Source organism: Malurus melanocephalus, unplaced genomic scaffold (genome assembly GCF_030028575.1).
Source record: "Malurus melanocephalus ecotype Western Australia unplaced genomic scaffold, MMel_1.1 scaffold_579, whole genome shotgun sequence".
Lineage (NCBI taxonomy): Eukaryota > Metazoa > Chordata > Aves > Passeriformes > Maluridae > Malurus > Malurus melanocephalus.
In genome coordinates this window covers 117,161-129,398 of record NW_026623811.1, presented here as the reverse complement: position 1 = coordinate 129,398, position 12,238 = coordinate 117,161, and the positions used below count along the sequence as shown (strand labels likewise).

General features: G+C 44.2%; 1 protein-coding gene across 1 annotated transcript in view; it reads left to right on the top strand.

Moving 5' to 3' along the window:
* Positions 1–1,066: 1,066 nt before the first annotated feature.
* The window catches only part of TMPRSS3 (transmembrane serine protease 3), a 16,222-nt gene continuing 5,050 nt past the window's right edge, over positions 1,067–12,238 (top strand). Inside the window, exons 1-9 of the mRNA XM_057382692.1 lie at positions 1,067–1,084; positions 2,368–2,512; positions 4,045–4,155; positions 5,026–5,142; positions 6,585–6,708; positions 7,701–7,826; positions 8,548–8,591; positions 9,239–9,404; positions 10,757–10,926. Of these exons, the coding sequence (XP_057238675.1) occupies positions 1,067–1,084; positions 2,368–2,512; positions 4,045–4,155; positions 5,026–5,142; positions 6,585–6,708; positions 7,701–7,826; positions 8,548–8,591; positions 9,239–9,404; positions 10,757–10,926 (1,021 nt within the window). The remainder of the gene's footprint in view (positions 1,085–2,367; positions 2,513–4,044; positions 4,156–5,025; positions 5,143–6,584; positions 6,709–7,700; positions 7,827–8,547; positions 8,592–9,238; positions 9,405–10,756; positions 10,927–12,238) is intronic.

Sequence of the window (12,238 nt, the reverse complement as noted above, 5' to 3'; positions counted from 1 at the left end):
GGACAGGAGCCCTCAAGCCATGGACTGAAAGGATCACCTGAGTTTCTGGTCTCCTGAAATGAGCCCTCACATTTTCCCACTTTGGCTTAAGACCTCTTGGGGTACCTGGACAGCTTAAGCTGGTTCTCCAGCTATTTGGAGAACCATCTGAACAATCTGAAGCCTGGTGGGGAGARTGTCCCCATTTCCAGGGAAGGCTGYTGRAAGAGTGACACAGGAGATGATGAAGAATTCTTGATGTCAGGGGTWAAGTTAACAGGATTATGATATGGCATCCTCTCCTTTGCAAGTGCTGGTTTCCATCGTGCACAGCAAAGGGACTGAACAGCTGCTTTCATCTCAGCTGTGTTCCAGGGACATGGGTTTTATCTTGGGAAACTTTAATTTCCTCCCTGGCCTTGTTTTACTTACACTCCTGTGGCTTTTTGTGTCATCTTTCTTTCTCCTTCTTCCCTCCACCCTTTCCTTTGTCATCAATCTCTCTAAGTGAAAACAACCAAGCCAAATTATTGCTTCTCTTGAGCACTCTTTGCAGCTGAAGGCACATTTCCATTTTCTAAATCCCAGAGTACAACCAAGTTGATCCTTCAGCAACACGAGACACTGCATTTTCAAAAACCCTGTGCTTGCAGGCTAAAAGGCTAAACCAAGTGAAGGAGCAGCAAGGTGAGCCTGTGAGYTTTGTGTGCTGAAGAGATGAAACCCTGGGACTGCTGCTGCCACAGCTCCTGGCACTCAGCTCTGGCAGAAGATGAGCAAACCCTCGTGTGGTGTTTGTGGAGCTCCTTTGCTGAGGGGTTACGGGMAGGTTTGCAATACTACAGCATTTCCTGGTGTTGTTAGGCTAATTAAGCTGCGTGCTGAATTTTTATCTCCCCCTTTCCGTAGCCATGCCATCCGGGGCCACCCGATACCCCCGCGCGGGTTGGGTTACACGGGCTGCGGCCGCGATGCCGCGCGCCACGGACGGCTGGAAACCCTCCCAGAGCACAGTGGCTCAGCAAACTCCCAACTTCCTTTGGGCTGCTTTTGATGATGAAGAAGGAAAACAGTTTTGCTTTTAATTATGACTTCTCAGGAAGAGGTGAGTGAAGKTTTGGGAGCATGTGATGGCCTCTGAATAAGCGAAGTGTCAGTGTTCTGCTTGAGTGTAATTTACTTCACAATGCAGTTTTGTTTCCTGATGGGCAAATTATGCACCAGCTAGAAGGCTTTTTGGTTTTAATATTTAAAATCTATGCTAGCAGGTTCTCTACAAAGTTTATGCTCTTTGAAATGCACATGAAATTTTACCAAAAGAAAAAGCATAAACCCTTTTGCAGTTGTTTCCTGAAAGGTGAAAAAATATTCCAGGTGACTTAAAGATGTAGTGTCACAGATAAAGTATGTATTCTTTGCCTAAAATGTGTCATTGTAAGCATTTTGTGGGACTGACAATATGCTGCAAATATGTTGCTTTTACAGCTTACCATCTCCACTGACTTTAACAAACCTGGACCTGTTTCACACCACTCTGAGTTAAAAAATCTGATTGCTTTGGCCATTGTGCAGAACTGGAGTCAGAAATTAGCATTTTAAATCTATCTGCCCTGAATTCTAGTATAGCTAGCTTTAATATTTTTTTWAACTATGTAATAAGTCATCAAAAGTTAACTGCAGTAGAATTCCCCTGAATGAGGATCCCGGCAGGTGCTGTGCTGGTGTCCTCTGCACTTTAGTCTTTCTCTTGTTTCCTATTGCAATTATGGAGCAGGGGACRGATTCACACCCCCAGAGGGAGTTCTTAAAAGTAGCTATGGTGCTTAGACAAATATGCACAAAAATTAACCTTAGTAGTTTACTGGTAAATTAATTATAAGTGCACCTCTCATGAAAATGAAATAGATAACAATGTAATGTGTGCAGTTGTGGAGTCTGCAGCACTGGGAGGACGTGGAACTTGTTGCAGCCAGTCTGGAGAAAACCAGGAAGATGCTTAGAGGGCTGGAGCACCTCTGCTCTGAGGAAAGGCTGAGAGGGTTGGGRTTGTTCATTCTGAAGAAGGTTYCAGAGAGACTTTATTGTGACCTTCCAATATCTAGAGGGGGCTGCGAGGTTTAGATGAGATATTTAAAGAAATTCTTGACTGTGACAGTGGRGAGGCCCTGGCACAGGGTGCCCAGAGAAGCTGTGGATGCCCCTGGACCCCTGGAAAGTCCAAGGCCAGGCTGGACATTGTGACTTGGAGCAGCCTGGGACAGTGGAAGGTGGAACAAGATGATCTTTGAGGTCCCTTCCAACACAAACCATTCTGTGACTATGACAATAACATTAAGATGACTTTATTCGTTTTTTCTTTTCTTTTTTTTTTTTCTCCTGTTGAGCCAGGTTCAAGAGACAAATCCTGCTACTGGAAGTCTTGAAATCATCTCCGTTGCAGAAGATGAACCGCCAGTACCACAAGTTCAATTTACCTTCAAAAGGTTTTTCTTCATACCGCAAGCAACAGTGGATCCGAGCGCAGATGGATCCGGTAGGGACAATGCCCAGCTCTCTGACCTTTGCCATCCCCATGGCCACTGTGTGCAAAACTGTGCTTGCTCACCCAGAAAAGCAATCACACAGAGGAGGAGGAGGAAACACGACCTTCCTCCCCCAGGTGTGAGGTTTGCCAGCTCGGTAACGCGATGACATCTTGTGTYGACCTGCACGCACAAGCTTTTCTCACTGCCAGGTTATTCACACAGAAGCAAACGTTTCCCCACACTTTTCAGACACATTTTTGAATGGCTTGTTTGGAATTTTGCCAGCCTGGAAATTGGTCCATTAAAAAACCTGCAGTGCAGCAGCCTTGGAGGATTAGAGTGTCTGTTTGCTGCTTCCCATAGGGTTCAAAATAACCCTTGGCTTCAAGAGAGGCAGGCTGAGCTTCCAGAATGGAAGTAAAGCAATTAAATTTTCTAGTCCATTAGCTGCTGCAGCTGTCTAAGATTTCTGGCATACCAGACACCAATTCCATTGCCAAAACTAGTTATTCAGCTGCTGCTGAGRGAGTCTGAGGAAGTTGGGATTTACTAGAGAGTCTATAAACCCTTATCCTTGACTGGTTGTGCCTGCCAATCTCAATTTCAAAGCCTGGGGAGTGGGGAAATAAGAGCTGTATGAATTAAAATTAAAGACAAGGTTCTGCCAAGTGTTCACCCATGATCCAGCTGTGTTTGTTATTTCCCTACAATTTGCCCTTTGTATATGAGAATAAATTTGAAACAAGTGAACTATTCATTATTTTCAGCAGAATCTCTTCCAGACTGACAATACCATGAAGTCAAGGTCAGCTCTGGAGGTCAGTAGTTGGTGAACAGGTCCAGCTCATGAAATGCAGTCAGCAATAACTACTGATGCACATTTTAACTTTCGATGTGTCTTTGGTACTTAAAAACCTCAAGATTCAGCCTTGASCCATCACTCAGTTCTCTTCTTGCCCTTATAGCCAAATTTTGAGCAGAACACTTTTTCACAGTTTTCAAGACTAGTTAGGGGTTCCTGCTTTTTTTTGCAAATTTGGCTTTCTGTCATTTTCAGTTAACCTTGCTTCCAACTGCAGAAGGACTAGTGACTTTCCTCCTCCTTGTCTTGAACTTCTATTTATGAACAGCACACAGGTTTGATTACACAGGCAAAACAGGTCTGAATTTCATTTTTATCCTGGGACTCDTGTTTCCAGCAGAGGTGCTCACACATTTGAAAAGATCACCGTGTGATGTAGCCCACAAAAAAGAAAATGTGGAGTTCCTATTGTTGATTGCATTGAGGACAGGCCAGGTGCTCTGCAGGGACACAATTCAGACCCTCCCAAGGCAAATAATCAAGAGGTGTCTGAGAGCACCAGCAGCCCCAAAGCACTTGGAGCCTTCACAGTCCATGAGATGGGATCCAAACCCCTCGAGGAGAAGTCAGCTGTGTAGCAGGAGTTACTGATGCCTTTGAGGTTAATGTTAGATAAACCTTTTTCATTGTGAGWTCAGCTGATTTAACCTCACAGAAACTGTTCCCTCTGTTTTCTAGGAGAAATCGAACCRCCTTCAATGTGCCATGCTCTTGCCTCCCTAAAATACTTCCCATATATCTGTGGTTTGTTCCTTGCAGTAACCCTAGCAGCTGCCATTGGCCTGGGTGGTGAGTACCATTAGTTATTCATTAMGTTCTCACTTAACCATTCAAATGCTTAATTTTTCATGAGCCTTTTACTGAGAATGGAATTAAGCTGCTACCGTGGCTTGTTTGCGGAAGTAAAAAATCTTGTTGATGTGATGGCTTTAAATTTTATTTACACGTAGGGATAAAATTGGTCTGGCACTCCTGAGGGGATTGGTGTAATATTTGCAATACTGGGGAAACTTTCTCTAGTAAAATTTTGCCAGCTTCCCTCAATGCTGAATTTAGAAACTGGGGTGAAAGAAACCATCTTCAGGTAGCCCATTCAAAATTTTTGCCCTGTAATTCACTTCTCTAAGTTCGCTTTCAAAGAATTTAAGRACTTTCCTTTAACAAAAGCAACTTGTGTAAAGGAAAAGAAAATGCAGAATTATTTTAGTTGTGACTGTGAAGTGTGATCTGCCCAGGCTGAGGGRCCAAATATGTTGATGTGTCTCCACACCTGAAACAGGGATCATTGTGAGAGGTTGAGGCATTCCCTTGGCAAGAGAAAGCACTGGATGTGTTTTCCAAGGGTCTCCCTCTCCAGGGTCTGAGACACCAGGCAGGAACTCACCCTCGAGTGAAGCTTAAACTGGGCAGAGGGATCTGGGAAGGAGTCAGCACACAGAGCACACACGGCAAGGCTGACTCCTCCTACGAGTCATTATTAATAAATGAATTTAACAGCACCATGTAGCCACCTACAGGTTGTATTTCAGAAGTTCCTAGAGTACAGGAGTTGGCTTTTCCTTAGCAAGACTAAAATCTGGCCAGAYAATGGAACTCAGAAATGTTAAATTAATATCTGAGTGTGTTTTCATTGCCATGTTTTCTTTCATTGTTTTTTAGTCCAGTACAACTGCATTGGGAAGTTTCGCTGTCGGTCATCCTTTAAGTGTATCCAGAAATCAGCCAGGTGCAACGGTGTCTTCAACTGCAAAGAAGGGGAGGATGAGTACAGATGTGGTAATTTGAATTTGGTTATAAATCCCCTCTACATCCTCCTGTAGAATTGGCAACTTATCAGGGAATGCTTGCTGCAAAGAGTTTGGGTGAGGCAAGAAAGACAGAGACCAATGGATTATTCAAATCAACACTTCAGAGGAACTCTCTGAGGTACTGATTTACAGCTTATGAAAAAATCAAACTGCTCTTTAGATAAACGTGATGACTGCTGGATATTGTTACTGCCATTTTGATMATTTTCTCCATTAGAAGCCCAGATGCTTTTTGACTGCTCACACTTCCTCTGCCTGCAAGGTGTAACCCCGCTACATTATGGTGTGTAAATACAGAACTCTCTACTCACTGGCACACCGTTGCACTGTGCCAGTTTTGAAAATTGCAAAAGCCTGATATTATCTTAAAAGGATGTGGGAATGGGAGAAATCAGCCTTGTGTGCATTTGGTGCTACACAGTTTGCTGCTTCATGTGTGAAATGCATAAYCTCTGTCTGAATTTCTCCCTGTGGTGGTTTTGGGAATCACAGGGATGTTTTAAATGCTCCCTCCCTGTCCTGTGCTGTGGAAGGGGACTGTGGTGTTCATGACCACTAGAGGGAAAGGACTCTAACATTAATAAAGAGGTTAACTGGTTTTTAGGTCAGTGCACTTGTAACCCTGGCTCCTGTGCCTAGAGGTGAGGAGGCAGCCCAGCTTCCCATCTGTGCAATTTGAAAAGGAGTGACAAGAACCACAAGCTTTTGGTCTCAGCTAACCCTGCACAATGTGTTCAGCATTTGGAGTGCTTTCCCTGGGAAGTCTTGAGGCCTCTCTGGAGTCTGTGGCAATATCTCTGTTTTTCCTGCCTTTGCAATTCCACAGCATTACCTCATGGGCATGAGTGGGGAAGCCCTGTTGGGCAGTGACCATGTGCATGGCATCCTTTCTGCCTGGAAAAACAATGCAGATATACTCTTTCCAGGGCAATTTTTCAGATCTTTTCTTGACATTTCCAGTTATTTTCTTGTCCAGAGCAGCTGGGCACAAGTGCATCCCCCTCTCTGACACAGGAGGTGCCAACCACCTTCCATGCCTCACCTTGACCACAGATTTCCTCGGGGCAAAGCATCTGCAGCTCCAGCTCCCTGCAATCAGCAAGATGTGCTGAAAGCTCGCTGGAGGGCCAGGCAGCCTCCTCCACCTGTATTAGAGCTGACATTCCCATGAGCAAACATTCTTGCTCCTGGCTATCCTATCTCAGAGTACCTTAAGTTGCCTTCTTTAATGGGGAAAAAAGAAAAAGCACAGAAAAATTCTGTCAAAGAATCCAAATATGAAAAAGATAAGTAATAAAACCTCAGCAAGCCAAAAAACACAGACACCACAGCAATGCCTTGGCACTGTTATATGCCTGTTGTATTTATTTTCACAACTCACTGAGGCTTTTCTTGTCCTGAATCTCAAAGTCAGGCTGAGTGGGAAGCGGGCGGTGCTGCAGGTGTTCACTTTTGGCTCCTGGAGAACGGTTTGCTCCGACGACTGGAGAGCAGAGTATGGCAACACGAGCTGCAAACACCTGGGCTTCTCYAGGTATGGACACCCACTGTTCAGCATCCTGAACAAACTCTGAGGCTTTCAATCTTTCTAATGAAACCTTTTGTGCTTTAAAAATTACTTAACGATGCAACTTTGTGAGTGATGTGATTGAGGAGATTTGAGAGGATGTGAGAAATAGTCCTGAGTTCTTGTACATGGTAAATGCCTTTTATTACTGCAACAAATCCTGCATGCTGGCTAAATGTAAGGCTTGGTTAAATCTTCCCTATGGAGAGCAGATGCCCAAATCCTATTTGTCACTCTCGTAGCCTGTCAGAGCGGCACTAAAAAAAATATTAGCATTTCCCATTTCTTTTACTTCCCCTGTAGGTAAATTGTATATACAATTCATGCCATGATGCTTGTTAAGATTTAAGGAATCCACCTCACAGTTAGAGAAGAACATGGTGAGGCAGTTCTTACTGGATTGATCCCATTCCTTAAAAAGTACCATTTCTTTCACAAACTTGCACGGAATTGATAAAGAATTTGAAGTTGTGATTTGCCATGATGCTCTGTTATTTCTTAGAATGGTATCATTCTGATTTCTGATTATAGTTAGCAGTGTAAAGCCTCTTTGAATAAATTCTTGTTGCCTTTAGGATTAAATACATCTCAATTGTTCAAACACAAGAAAAAAGTTAAAATTATTCATCCTCCCTGCTGCAAAACATAACTCTAGAAAAAGGAGACAATGAGCTTGTTAGTGCCTCAGGAATTGTGCCAACCACTTGCAATGAAAAGTTTTATTGTAATATCACCATTAAAATTTACTTTCTTTGCCAGTTAAATGCATCTCAGCATGTGTGGCCTCTACACACAATTATGTCAAAAATACGTGCACGTGGTAAGAAGCATAGGGGGAGGATAGAATTACTTTATCGAGTGTCAGAATCTGATTATTGTGGTTTTCATTAGCTGCTGAATTATTTAACCAGATTGCTGCAACGCTGTCTGGGGAAGCTGTGTTTATGTTTTATTTGCAGTTACGTGAGTTCAGGTTACCTGCCCGTGGATGCAGTAGAAAAGCAATTCCAAAGACATTTYGTGTCCCTCAGCCACTGGTTCTCAGCTGATCAAGTGACATCCCTGCACAATGCCACCAACCTCAGGTATGCCTCAGCTGTCTCGTCCTGACAGAAAGAGAGCAATCAGTGGAAGGGGAGTTACTGATAGTTTGGGATTGGTGCTGTTTTTTCAGATATGTAGTGGTTGGGGGTGTTACACATCCTAGACTGAGATTCAGCAGCAGTCTTGCTGGAATATGAACCAAGAGTCTGATCCAAGACACATTACAATCAACAAAGGCTTTCAAATTGGCTGTTTGAAATGMCTTTTTGCCCCATGATGCCATTTTTGCAAACAGATAGGCACCAGGCACTTATCTTTTCCCATTATGAAGCAGTTTGTTTCGGTTTGCAGATCCTTACACATTCCCCAGTGAGTTTATAAACCATTTATGGCCCATTTATTCCTCCTGATGAATGCTTGATTTTCTCAGTTACCTTCCACTGAGAAGAAAGAGATGGATCCAAGGAGACTTCAGACCACATGTTGAGAGCTGCTGATGARCCTTCCCTCACAGAAGAGTGAGCCCCTCTTCAGCAAGGCAACACATGGTCTGCAGGCTCCTGGTGGTAGCCAAGCTCCTGGCTTCAGTATYTCAGATAAATGCCCTAATTAGATTGGATCAGTTCATGCCTTTGTGCCCCTTTCAATATACAAGCTAATTATATTTATGTGTATGGGAAAATGGYAAAATATTGAAAAAAAAGCCCCCACTAATCAGTATTTGTGAATTAGAACTAATTCTGCACTGTCTTCTCATCTCAGGGAGGAATGCACTTCTGGSAATGTGATCATCTTAAAGTGTTTGGGTAAGAATCAAAAAAAATGAAAATAAAATCAGAAACTATCCTTCTTTATTCATGGCATGGCAAGAGCTTGGGAGGAGTTGTGTACTCTGGGCATACTATGCTATCAGTTTATCACACCAAAGAAAAAATGTGTTTTTAATGTAAAATTAGAAAGAATTTCAGAAAGTGAAAATAGGCTGGGAGTGTCAGCTAGCAGGAGCATTTCAGTGAGAATCCCAGTGGGAAGTAGATATTTAAGGACTGTGTGTTGAGATTCAGACTGTAATTCCAACTCTTTGGCATCTTGAGGGAAAGGGAAATTCTGCCTTAATTGAATTTTCATTCCACACTTCTCCATGCCAGCTGGTTTTCAAATTGGCATATGAAAAATCAAAATACAGCAGCAAAGTCATCACGAGGGGAGAGGAGATGCTCGAGCCTGCCTTTGTGGGACCCTGGGCGTGGAGAGAGGGCAGAGCAGGRGACTTTACAGCTCAGCTGTAAAATGAGCACCACAGCCCCCAGACCATGAATGCTGCAGGGATGGGAGGGAGCAGGAGAAACCTCTAGGATGTGACCATGGGGATGGGGATGGGAGAAAGGTGCTGAAGGTGACCCAAACCAGGGCTGTGTTTCCTCTCTGGACTGTGCCCTTTGCTTCCCGGCAGCGTGTGGCACTCGGGCCAGCTACGGGCCGCGGATCGTGGGGGGCAACGCCTCGTCCCCTCGACAGTGGCCCTGGCAGGTCAGCCTCCAGTTCCAGGGCCACCACCTGTGCGGGGGCTCCGTCATCACCCCCCTCTGGATTGTCACAGCTGCCCACTGCGTCTACGAGTGAGTCCCCAAATGCCCCTGCTCGGGAGGACGCTCTGCTTTGCTCTGAAAAATAAACCGCAGGACACGCTGCCTTATCCTAAATATTTAAGCTGTTTCTCTCTCTTTTTGCATGAGTCTTTATTGAAAAAAAAACCTCCACGAGAAGTTGTCCAAATCCSGGGCTGTAATTTCCAGATGTTCTGCCCACTCCCAGCTCCCTGGGAAATCAGCTTAAAACAACATTTAACTGCTAGATTCAAGGTGTCCTAACCTGCAGTTYCTGTGCTTTGCATGTACAGAATGTGTATTTGGCTCCTCTGGTCCACTGCAGCTCCAAAATAACTTACAGGWTCCTTTTCAGACTGACAGGATCAATCTGGTTTTTAGTTTTATTTAATACTCTTTGTCACATACTCACTGCTCCTTTTTATGCAGCTGGAGAGGCCTTCAAGCTGTAAATACATGCTAAATAGTTTTTTAAACTCTTTTTTTGTGTAATTACATACATGGCCTCTCTCATMTTTATAAAGAGCTGCCTGGTTTTGCAGTCCTGTTTGATGCTTGTCGTGCAGGAGAGATCTTGCTCTTACAAACTCCAGGCAGCTTTCACCAAAGATATTTAGAGAGCAGAAATGGGATTTGTCTGACCACTTTTAAGCACTTACAACATGGATGCCTCCATCTGATTAAGTTCTTKTAGGATAACCAATGGAGAGAAGAGATGGGACAGACAAATCCCACTCCTAGTTCCTATTTGGAGCCCTGTGTTGCCACAAAAGTAATTACTTAGGAATTCAGCATTTTAAAACTCTGGTCCAACCCAGTTGGCTGTGGGGTGTTTGAAGGCTGGTGGGGATGGGAGCTGGCAACACAACCCACATTCCTGGAGATTTTTCCCAGGGGAGTGAGACCAAAAGGAGAGRAGCTGCTCATGTGCTGGAGGCTGAWGGATGTGCCAGCTCATGAATTGGGGCAGAAACACCTTCCAAAAGGGAAGCTTCTCATTGGAAGTGCCTTGCCATGAGTGCCACTGGGGTCTGGCTGAGTGCTGGTGTGCCAGGCAGCAGCTGTGGGGTCTCACAGGAGCACAGACTGCTGGGCTGATGCAAAACTCTCCTATATTTGTAGAAAGACACAGATAATCGCACAGATAATATATCAGTGACCCAGTGTGTTGATCAGATTAGTCACCCTTTCTACATTTTTTGAAATGAGCTACAAAACAGGGCCAATATTAATAGAGAGCTAAGCCAGTCCAGCAGACTGGGTTATTTGTACAGTTTTATGTGGTCCATAAGCTCAGAGGCCAATTAGAAAAACCTGAGGGTTTTCCTGGAGGTTTGACTGTCTCTTCTGCCTGCTTGTTGCAGCCTGTACCTGCCGAGCTCATGGAGTGCTCAGGTGGGCTTTGTGACCCAGCAGGACAGCAGGGTGCACCCACATTCCGTGGARAAAATCATCTACCATCGGAATTACAAACCCAAGACCATGGGGAACGACATAGCGCTGATGAAACTGGCAGCACCTCTTGCTCTCAATGGTAATTACCTGTGTGAGATTTCATCTGTCTTTCTCACCTTGCCAGATAAAAGCACYTCTGTCCACCCAGCACCAGCAGAATCCCCCATCCTCAGCGTGAGCAGCTCCTCTGTGCTCTATATCCAGGCATGGACAGTGACAATGTGCTGAAAAAAAAAATGTTCCCAGTCCAGTATTGATTTACTGCAGGCATTTATTAATAGGCAAACMTTAACTTTATTCTTTCTGCATATTCTTGCTGTCTAAAATAAACGCCCTGCCTCATTCTGCGGGGAGGTCACAGAGATTTTTATCATGTCCTTTCTGTGAGTGTTGGGGGKTCCAGAGGTGTCCAAAGCTGAAAATCAAGCTTGTGAATTTCAAAGAGAAGATAAGGCAATTTGAATATAATGATTAATGAAATTTTAATATATTAAAATTATCCTATTTTCTTGATAGGATCCTGCACGCAGCTGACACAGTGAGTTGAAATAATATATAATAATATTGTATGAATTGAAATGCTCACCTGCCAATACATCTGAATCACTGTGAGCTCACTGCAAAAAGGAGCTGGTGCTCTCTGGCACATCTAGATTGGCATTTCCTAAATAAATTCCTTTGTAATGGTTTAAACTTTCACTTTTAATGAAAATKAAGCTTGATTTTGTTCTGTTTTGTATCTCAGCTGCTGCTGATTTCTTTTGCCCAGGAATAGCTTTGGGAGGCTGTCAGGAACAGCAGTGGCTCTGCAGCTGAGTGAGATCCCCACTGTGTTCCATGCTGGGGCTTTGAGCTGGGGTYACTGCACTGGGGGGAGCTGAAGCACTGGCAGCTGCCCAGTTACATCTTATATTTTCCTTCCTTCACTCAGCACCAGTCTGTCCCTGCAAGCATCAAACACTGATTTTATCACGTGAAATTCCATTTCCCAGAGCACTGAAGAACCAAAACACTGTGAGCCAATGGAGCAAAGACCCTCCACGAATAATTTTGTCCTTTCAGGGATGTGCACACCCACCTCCCTGTCTCACCCCAGCAGCTCCAGGACCTYGGACATGCCCATCAGCTGCATTTCTTGTTTGCTCATTCTTCGATTTATTGACCTGCTGACACCTCCTTCTGTTTCTTCGTACCCAAAACTCACTGGGRCTGCTGTGGGTGTTGTCTCAAACCCTCAGTGTTGCCCATAAGACAAAAACCTGCAGAAAACTGCCAGGCTATTTATGTGGGGAGTGGGTGGTGTTCATCACAAGTTCACTGCAAGCCAAATCTTCAGGTTTTTCTGAGGCATATAAACTTTTTTTGCTAAGTTTTGATTCTCTCTTCTCTCT